Raw genomic sequence first — 10,616 nt, 5'->3', positions numbered from 1 at the left:
TTTCTATAGCGCTTTATTAGTAAAAATTTTATATGACTTTATATAACACCTGGAGACCTTATACACTTTGGTAAGGGAATCTCCCCAGTTTTTATCAGTAGAATGAATAAAAATTTTCCATCTAGCTTTAAAAGTATCAGGCTAGGAGTGTGATAATGCAGTGATTTCTCTGGCAAAACTCCTTGCAATTAAGGAGGCTTGAAAGAGTAAAGATTTAAGGATCAAGCCCCTCATTTGTAAAACCTACAATATAGTTTCAGGTTTTCTAAAACTATGCAGCATTGTGCTACTCCAATTTTATGTGAGTGTAACACCTTTCATACCAGTGGAATTACATTAGCATCACACTGAAGTAACACTGCGATGAATAAGAATCTGTGCATCCAAAAAGGAGTGCAGTGAGTCTGAGCAAACCATTCAGTGACTTGTAGATTTTAAAGAAAATTAAAAATGTTTGTGTTAGTCATTCTTATACTGAAAAATAGGACAAAATCCCCAATTTTCAGGTATTTACAAATTATTGATCTATGATTACATGTAGGAGATGAGGTATTCCAGGATGGAGTCCCTTCCATTTGTAGTTAGATAATGAAATATATTTGTAGCGCTTGGGACATTAGAAAAGCACAAGCAATTCTTTAGGCATCACTGATTTCAAAAGCACTTGAGTGCAAAGCTGAAAGAGATGAGAATTTATTGTATTTTTCCACTTTGCAAGAAGGCAAAAGGTTTACTGGCATTATTAATGAAGAAAAAAATCATATGATTTCAAGAAAGTAATTTTATTAGTGTTACTGTCTGTAAGTTTTTGCTCTTCTGCATGCCTGCTTCCTCCCAGCTGGCGGCTGGCTGTTGTGTGAGCAGGCCAATGACGTAACGGAAAAGCCCTGTCTCTGATCAGATGGACTAATATAAACCACATTTGCTGAGAAAGAATTAGAGAGGCAGCCACTGAACAGAAGAGGATTTACTCCAGCAGACCAGTTCAATATATCATACTCCAGTGCAAGAAATAGACAATAAGACCAAAGGAGCTGACTGGTGGAAGAGACTGTGAAAAGTAAGGTGGTGCTGGCTGAAAAGTATTAGTTTGAATGTGTTACTTTAGTGAAGAGAAATGATAGAACTAAGTAGATAAATGAAATATGTAACGTGAAATATAGTTTGAATTTGGAATTGAATGCACTACAGTAAGTTATAAGACACTATCTTGTTTAGTTTATTAAACTGTGGAAATCTCTTAAGGAAGCACTACTAATGTAGACTGTTTATTATTTAGCCAAATCAAAGCTGACATTTCTCATTCTGTCTTCTTGACAGGGGAATGACAGAAAAATATATGCTTGAAAGTTAAAATATTTAATTTTGTTGGTGAAACAGTGTTTGTTTCGTGCCTGGTCTCCAGCTAAAAACGTTCCTTGCTGGCAAAAGTTTATGTGACTGTATGGAATACAGATGAACTGATTTTGCAACAATGCTGTACTTACAGATAGAAAATGGTATAAGTTACAAGTTGTAGAAAGGGGGCAATATGCTTGGTAAAGGCTGATATTCAAATTATAGATACAGTTTGCTGTTTTTCAGCACATTTGTTTTATGACCTGCTCTGTACCTGCTCTAAAAGGTTTTCAAGGGTTGCTTGAGTTAGAAAAAATAATTGCTAGTGTGCGATTTGATGAGATGCTGCACTTTTTGCAAACACAAAAGAGGAATAAAGTTTGAAAGCGGCCCTGGATGTTTTAATAGCAGATGTTCTCTTTGTTAATAGGCAGAAGAGAACTGAGAGCCGTCACACTTAAGCCTAAAAAAGCAAAATGTATAAATAACTGTCACCTTGGGAACTGGAGAGCATCAAAGTAACTTTCCTAAAAATGGTAGCTGTGGACCACTAGGAATGACATCACTACATTCTGCCTCCAACCAAGGCAAAACACATTCAAAAGCCAAATGTAATTAAAAGCCATGTTTAGACAAGAGGAGCTAACCTGACTAGCTGCTCCTCGGCCAATTCATTTGTTGATTTCAAAACTGTAAATTTATGAGCTTTTTTCTCCCAGTGATATCTCCTCTAGTGGTGCGATCAGGTACATACTCTGGGATCCCATCAGACCTCATTCTGCTCTCTCTTACACCCGTTTGATACCAGCTTAATTCCATTGTTTGCAGTGGAGTTGCTCCTTTTTTTTTTTACAATGATATAACTGAGTGCAAAATCAAGCCCATTATACCAAGACTCGTTGATGTGGTTCTTTTTCCACCAGAGGAAATTAGCTAAATGTGCAGAGTATAATGTTTGTTGTTCTCACAACAGATTCAACTGTCAGTTGAGACTAAGCATGATACTTTGCAGGCAAAGAACAATTTCTTGTTTATCAACCCCCCAGCAGATTCCGCTGGATGTTACATGGGTATGCAGTGATGGGAGAGGGTGCAAGGAACCTTCACTCCATTGCATAGGCTGTGTAAGGGACAGGCACAATTGCAGTCTCTGTATTTCTCCCTCTGCACCCCCCAGAGGTGCCCCAGAATGGGCAGGGACCAGCACAACGGGAATTATGCCCTTTCTGAAAGGACACAGCAGTGGACATGGTCCCCCATGTGATGGATTGCTATGAAAGGCATTCTGCCTCCTACTGCTCCCTTTGGGGCAATTCAGCTCCGCACCATCCCCAAAGCAGGGCTGTGCCTAATATTCACAACTAGGGGGAGACAAAGATAGGGCTTAGTATGTAATGCTGATTTCAACCTGAATCCTAAAACCATGACTATGGTTTGCTAATTAGAAATGTTAGAGGCAAATGAAAGAGGCAGTTCTTCTCTTCTTTTGTCTGTGCACTAGGCATTTACAGTTGAAAGGATATACCTTGTCATTGTTTTTTTTTAAAAAATGGAGCCCATTTCAAATTCCTGTTGTGTAACGTTTGCGACTTCATTATTTTTCCCTAGAGAAAAACCATGACTTTGAATAACGTCACCATGCGTCACAGCAGCAGCGCGCTGCATGCACAGCAGCAACGCTGGAGCATCCCTGCCGATGGAAGGCACCTGACCGTCCACAAAAACCCCCATGAGTACAACGTGCGCAAGAGATACACTATGAACCCCGATGATTATTACCGAAGGAGTTGGTCATCAGAGTCTTCCGATTCAGTCATTTCCTCCGAGTCCGGAAATACCTACTACCGGGTGGTAATGATTGGGGAGCATGGAGTGGGGAAATCTACCTTGGCCAATATCTTTGCAGGCGTACATGACAGCATGGACAGTGACTGTGATGTGCTTGGAGGTAGGTCATTACATTCTGCATTGCTAATGTTTACTCAAAGCCTTTCTTGTCAATAGTCATCAGCAATAAGACACAGAAAATTAGTGAGGTCATTTAATCTGGAGTGCCTGAGACAGAGGTAACGCACACGTGGCCCTTATTTTCAAAGCCGATTCCAGCACATGCATCTGTCTCAAAAATCAGGGGCTATGAAAAAAGACACTCACTGACAAAGATCTAAATCGGCTGAAATACAGACAAAGGAGAACAATACGGCTGCTGAGCCCTTTGTTTTTAAAAAGAGTGGTTAGAATCTGATTAATTCTTGACTGTGCTGTAAATACATTACATAGAAGACCTGAATCAGATCTTATACCAGTTTCACCCTGGTGTAAATGCAAGCTCCAGTGGATCAACTCCTGCTTTACCGTGATGTGAGGTAATAGCCTGGCCTGTAAACTGCACTGGCAGCCTTGTGATGCTATGAGAAATCAGTGCCTAAAATCATTTGGGATTTTAAAGAAACGGTTAAGAGTTATATATCAGCAAGAGATAAGGGTAGAAAAATAAAAATCCCTGCCCTGCTTTACAGGTACCAACAAAATACTTGCTGGTCACTAAGTAATCTCACCAAATTTGTATGCAAATAAATTGCCTCAATATAAGCTATTTGTGTTTTTCTCATCAGCATTTCATATCACCTGCATGGCACAGATCCCCCACTTCCCACAACGGAAGAGCAGATAATGGCACCTCAGTAGAGTGAGGAAAAAATCCTGCTTCCAAATTAATTTGGGGGAAAAGAGGAGGCTGACATGGTCTGCAGCTTTTTGTTAGGCATCTTTCTTTTACTATGCACTTTTGTTTTAGAGTGAGGGGACTCGTATTTTTGTTATTTCCAAGGATCAATTAAGGCTAAACAGTGGCATTCAGCCATGGGCCATGTTTTGTGTGCGGGATACTGTTGGAGAGGAGCTGTGTTGTAGTGGGAGGTCCTGCAGCTCTGAAGATGTGTATACGCCCACACTTTGGAGAAAGGGCAGGGATTGTTCCCACTCTGGTTAGCTCACTTTCACTGACTAGCACAGATGGCCCCATCCCTCCACTACCCCTTGTCGCCCTGTCTCTTTGGGATGTCTAGCAAACAGGCAGCCCCAGAGCAGTCTTTGTGTTCAAAGAGCACCAGGGACATGAATGTGCCTGGCTCCTATGCAATGGTTCAGTGGAGGCCAGAAGGGAAGGCACCTTATGTTCTTCTCCCTTTCTGTGCCGGGCTAGGAATGATTTACCACTTAACACGGCCCAGAATGAAAAATACAGGGTCCAAATCCTGCTTGTGCATGACCATAAGCTGGAAATATAAACCTTGGGGCCTTGAGGGGAACTTGAGGACCCCTTTGATGCACTGGACATGGATCAGCGAATCAGGTGTGTTTTGTTTTCATCTTCCACTGAGTAGTCCTGTAATCATGCAGGACCTTACTTGCACAGGAAGGGCCTTCTAGCAGCTATCTAGCCTGCTCTCCAGCAGCACGTAAAGTACAGCACAGTACAAGATTATGGTCACTTCCACTCTTCTTTCTTGCAGACTTGCAAAACTGCCCTGACAATCTACTAGCCTAGGCACCACGCCTAGTCACCCACCTTCACAGTTATGAGGATGGAGAGAAAATAATCACCAAACCAATGATAATATTTGACTTATCTGAAAAATGTTACTTGCCCCAAGGAAGTGGAATTTTGCACAGCTGCTTTATGGTATATGATGGACCAGATCTTCTGTTGGGTGTTGGTGCTTTGTGCTGTACTGTTGGCAGCATGTGTCCTTACAGCAGATGTGACCAAAATTCAGAGGATCACCCCAGGTCAAAGGGAGCCTCCAGTTAGTGTAGAATCAATGAAGCAGTGCCTGTGTTGTGCTATCTTCCTGCTGCTGATGTAGGGCACATGGGTGGGATGCTCCTATGCTGTTGTTCCAGAAGCCATGGTAAGGTAGAGCAGCCTTCAAGCTGCTCTAAACTTACGCCAGAGGACCAGTCCTCCACAGAGCAGCATCAAGATGAAGGGAGTGTGAAGGTGAGCTTTATGCCTCCTACAGCCTGCACTCTGTTCAGCTCTGCTGGACTCAGATGTTTGCCCAGGATTAATCTGAGGCACAAGCACAAAGCAGAACCTACTGGGGCTAGAAGTAAAATTTCTCCTGTTGGTTAGTATTTTCCTTTTAGGGCCATCCACCCCCAGGTGGCCAGCTGTGTCAGCCCAGTGCCCTTTTGTTTACAAAGAGTTTCCCATTTTAAAGTTTCTGTGGCAGAACTGATTAAAAAAAATTGGCTATTCTTTAGTGCCCCTTGGCTCATTCTACTCCATGGACTCACTGTTTTCTGGCTTCCAAGAGAATCCAAGATTAGGACTTGGGGAAAGATCACTTCACAAAAGCACAGTCAGAGCTTATGAGGCAAGCACCTTTATTTAAAATATGTAATATCCTCCATCAGAGTGGTTTGGATAGGTCTGTGAACAGCATGGTGATGAATGTAAGCAGTTCAGAAGCTGTCTGCCCTAACACTGGATTTTATTATGCTAGCAGTTACACAAGACTAGAGAGGGGCCCAAACCAAAAACATTCAAATTTCACAGTGGTCCTTGAGCTCTGTAATGGCTTGGCGCTGATCTCATATCTAAATACCTCTGAACCCAGTGCAGTTTGAAAACCAGATATGAATGTTGCAGGTCCCTACCCAGGGTTAGGCAGGTTCTGCCACATCCTACCAAACTGCTGTGAAATGCTTCATCACCTCTTTAACATTCAGAGGCGACCAGTAACTGAGAAGCACTAACACTGGACAGAATAAAGCCAGAGGAACTAGGGACAGTTCAGAGGTCTGTATTGCAATAGCAGCATCAATTACAGATTTATAGAGCCCAACAACCTTTGCCTCACACTCCGCTGCCCGTTACTAGGGCTGCTCGATGGCTGAACTGCTCAGAGTTCACCCAGAAAGGGTCCCTACTAGAGTGAAAACAAATATTTTCCATTACTAAGCCTTGCTGGAGTCTGTACGTCTGTCAGCTGCTCCCAGGGGGTCGAATGTTCAGCATTTGATTTATTTCTTTCACTGGTTATATTTCTTCTTCCCCTCCCCTGGCCTACCCCTGCCCCACAGAGGATAAAGAGCTTTTCAGCCAAAATAATGAACCCAAGTTCCAAAATCTTTCAGTCTCGTTCATTTACCATGAAAACTAAGAAAAAAAGCGTAAAGCGACATGGGGCCACATGCACTGCTTGTGGAAATGGATACAACTCCACTGAAATCAATGGACTTGCACCAACAGTGACCTGGGTTCACTAAATTCAACTTGGAACAAATGATATGTATATGGCCATTTTTCTTTATTGCTACATATATAACAAGAGGAAGGGATGTATTGCTAACATTGTGGATTTTTATTCTAGAAGATACGTATGAACGGACCTTGATGGTAGATGGTGAAAGCGCAACCATTATACTGCTTGACATGTGGGAAAATAAGGTATTCCATTCCATTCATTCTATTCCAGTGCCAAAGGGAAATTAAGTATGAATGAGTGATAATACTATAATTTTGCTAGGAACATGCATTTGTTGACCAAGTAAGGAGGTGTTATCTATAATTCTATAGTCAGTGAAAGTCTGGGGTCTTTAAAAATGTCCAAGCTCCTCCATGAAAGTTTGAAAATGGCAAAGAAATTTCTTTGTCTGATTTATTATTAAAAACAAAAATGCTGGAAACATGATCAGAGCTGAAGTTGACTTGGGCATAAGCAAGCACAAGTTAATGAAGTCTGTTGGCCAATTTTTGCACAGATTTGTGCTGGTGTATATCCATGATCCTTTGGTTTGATACTGGTATAACAGTGATCAGAACCATACCCAGCAAAGTGACCCCAGGGTTGAATTTGGGTTGTATAATATTACATTTTTTCTGTAAACACTCAGTTGGGCAGTTAAGAAAGCCAGGCTCCTGCTAATGCTGTCTGTATCTATTTTATTTTATCAGAGTGAAGAAGAATGGATCCAAGATCACTGCATGCAAGTAGGAGATGCATACTTGATTGTCTACTCCATCACAGACCGAGCAAGCTTTGAGAAAGCCTCTGAACTAAGAATACAGCTCCGCAGGGCACGACAGACAGAAGATATTCCCATTATTTTAGTGGGCAACAAAAGCGATCTCGTCAGGTGCCGTGAAGTCTCTGTGTCAGGTATGGAAAATTACCATGGCAACCACTTTTTAACTTTCATAGCCATATACTGTCCTAGATCTGCTTGCAGAATTCCCACCGATGTCAGGATGGATGGAATGGTTCAACAGCAAAAAAACAAACAAAAAACCTCAACCCCAAAATCTCAAGTTTAAGGGCCTGATTCAGCTCCCATAAATGTGAATTAAAAGACTCTCGTTGACTTTAATGGGAGATGGATCGAGTCTCTTCCTGGAAACTTAGCCGTGAGTGTTGGATGTGCAGTGTCTACAACAACACAATACAATAGTGTTATCTGAAACAGATGAGAAACTCCCCCCAGCTTAGGTTTCAGCCCAGTCCCATGACCATTGACTGTACAGCTTGATCTTTTCAAAAGTATTCACCCTCTCCTCTGTCTTCCAAGAAGCCCCTCCAAAAGACCTTTTCCCAGGATCCCAATGCAAGGGGAATGGAAAGCTGATCTGGACTTTACCCTGCATTCTGGCCCCTGTGACACTGGCCATAAACGAAAACTTCTCACTGGGAGACATATAGTAGTAGAGCACAAGAACTCAGTATATTACTAGGCTTCTTATTTTCATTTTCACAGTCTTCCTGGTGCTGGCTGTTAAAGGCACTTTGCCTCAAGTGAAGGCAGGAAGCTGGGTTTCATTTTAAGCACTCCATGAGTCAACCAGCTGATGTGTTTGGAGAGGGAGCAGAGTATCAGAGCATGCTGGTATCCATTTAGAAGAAGAAGATCATTAGAGTTAGTTTAGGTTCAAATATAAAAAATAAGGGCCACAATTTCAAAGTGGCTTCTAAAATTACGGGCATAATTTAGCTAATACTTAATTTTTTGCACATGTTGCTGTTCACCATAAAGGTTTTGCTGTTCAAAGACTACAATTTGTGTATGCAATGTGTTGGCCCAGTCCTACTCCTTTCGATGTTAGTTCAAAGTTTTACCATTGACTTCAATGAGGGTAGAATCAGGCTATAGTTACACATACAAATCAGGTAGGTAGGAACTTGCCCATTCAGGGTATGTCTACACCATGATAAAAGATCCATGGCACAGCCATGGCTGGCCTGGGTCAGCTGACTGAGGCTCAGGTTGCAGGGCTATACAATTACAATGTGATGTTATGGCTTGGGGGAGCCTGGGCAAGGGGGAGAGTTTAAGCTCCATCTTGAGCCTGAAAGTCTGTACAGCAATTTTATACTTATACAGCCCAAGCCCCATGAGCCCGAGTCAGCTGACCAGGGCTCTGAAATCCAGGGCTGAGGGTTTCTATTGCAGTGTAGACGTACCGTAAGTGTGCATGTAGAAATCTGAGTTTTGGTATAAGCAAAATTATGCCCGCAATCTTAAAAGTAGTATTTTAAATATATGACTGTAAATGGATCAAGCAATATATTGCTCTCAATAATGGTAACCTCATTGCCTCTGAACATGAGTCACTGAGATTTCCCTGAAGTACAAGTGACTCTATTTAGGGCATTTACAGATAGCTCACATTCTATACTGTGCATGGCACTGTGTTTAGCAGCTTTGCCCTTCTCCCTTTTGCTTAGGGAACGTGCACTATCTGAATGCTATGCCTACTGACATAGATCCGTTACAATTTTACAGAGGGCCGCGCTTGTGCTGTTGTGTTTGACTGTAAGTTCATCGAGACCTCCGCAGCTGTCCAGCACAACGTGAAGGAACTGTTTGAAGGAATTGTGCGGCAAGTCCGGTTAAGAAGGGACAGCAAGGAAAAGAACGAGAGGAGGCTGGCATATCAGAAGAGGAGAGAGAGCTTTCCTAAGAAAGCCAGGCGGTTCTGGGGCAAAATAGTTGCCAAGAAAAACAAGAATATGGCCTTCAAACTTAAGTCCAAGTCTTGCCACGACCTATCAGTACTTTAAGAAGGTTGGATTATGACAGATGTTCTCTTCTGTGGACATTATTTAACTACAATGTGAACAATAATCAATCTATATTAGATTGGACTACAAGAAAAACATTTTTGACTTGGATTCACAGTTGTGATTGTGACAAAATGTGCTGGTAATAAGCACAGCACAATGCATAGAAAACAAAAGCCTTTCTTAATATTTTTTCAGTAGTTTTTAAAAAAGCTTTCTCTTATACACCAGAACATCCTAAAGTTAAGCAGGTTGTGTTTTTAAATTTACTTCTTGTTTCTCTTGTTGCCTTTGGATAATAGTGTAAGAACCTAAACACTCATAATCTGGTGAATGAATTGCACCTTCTCATTATTATTTTTGGAAAAATGTATAGAGAAATGATGAACTCACTGGGAACTGATCCTTTGCCAAATAGTTGGTCTGATTTTCTTAAGCACCCAAAATCTGCATTTCTCTAGAATAGTCACTGAGTCACTGTCTTGTTTCCAGGGGTAACACCCATGAACATACACATCTCTTACTTTTGAAAATGTAATATTTAATGGAAAAAATACTTCTAGCCAAACGATATTTCCCCTCTGACTTTCATACTGTGAGACTGTCAACAACAACAACAAATATCAGATAAAAATGCATCACCTGAGAGATGCCAAATTGTAAAACCACCTGATCTTTTATAAGAAACCACATGGACTTTTTGTACCCAGACTTGTGTATGAAGGAGCTGTACTGTATTTATTTCATTGCAAAGCAATAAGCATTTTTAGTATTAGGGGTGAAAATGTATTTATTGTCAGGTTTCTCAAGAAAAACACTTTAATATCGTTTCTAGCTAATATCTTTTTCAGATTATGCAAGCTTTTATTTACATGCCTTGTAATAAAACAAACAACATATTTAACTGCCTTTGAGTCCCACCGTGAAATCTCAAAGATTTTATTGGAAGTTAAAGAAAAGATTTTGATTGTTTGGAAAGCTTTTTGTGTGTTGTGTGTGTATGTGTGTGTGTTGTGTGTGTATGTGTGTGTGTGTACACTGAAGATACCTAACAGGTATTGCTGATTACAGACTATTTAGCAATTTAGAATCACAAAGTAAAAAAACCCAAGATATCTTAAAATGCACTTAATGCACAATAGTCCTTATACCCAGAGTGGCACTATGGTGATAAAGATAATAGTTCATTCTTATAGAGTATATTTTGTTCAT

The 10,616-nt window shown here is 41.0% G+C and overlaps 1 protein-coding gene across 2 annotated transcripts; it reads left to right on the top strand.

Annotated features, from left to right (window-relative positions):
- Nucleotides 1-937: 937 nt before the first annotated feature.
- GEM (GTP binding protein overexpressed in skeletal muscle) lies at nt 938-10,308 on the top strand. Of its 2 annotated transcripts, none has more exons than XM_032787206.1 (5): nt 938-1,060; nt 2,947-3,286; nt 6,720-6,796; nt 7,304-7,508; nt 9,127-10,308. In XM_032787206.1, the coding sequence occupies exons 2-5, from the start codon at nt 2,956-2,958 to the stop codon at nt 9,402-9,404; spliced, it is 891 nt and encodes a 296-aa protein (XP_032643097.1). In that variant the 5' UTR covers nt 938-1,060; nt 2,947-2,955; the 3' UTR covers nt 9,405-10,308. The 2 variants fall into 2 exon arrangements, with proteins under 2 accessions (XP_032643097.1, XP_032643098.1); XM_032787207.1 differs by lacking the exon at nt 938-1,060 and adding an exon at nt 1,111-1,190.
- Nucleotides 10,309-10,616: the final 308 nt, after the last annotated feature.

The sequence above is a fragment of the Chelonoidis abingdonii genome, chromosome 2, assembly GCF_003597395.2.
Source record: "Chelonoidis abingdonii isolate Lonesome George chromosome 2, CheloAbing_2.0, whole genome shotgun sequence".
In the NCBI taxonomy this organism is placed as follows: domain Eukaryota; kingdom Metazoa; phylum Chordata; order Testudines; family Testudinidae; genus Chelonoidis; species Chelonoidis abingdonii.
This window is presented reverse-complemented; position numbering and strand designations above follow the sequence as displayed.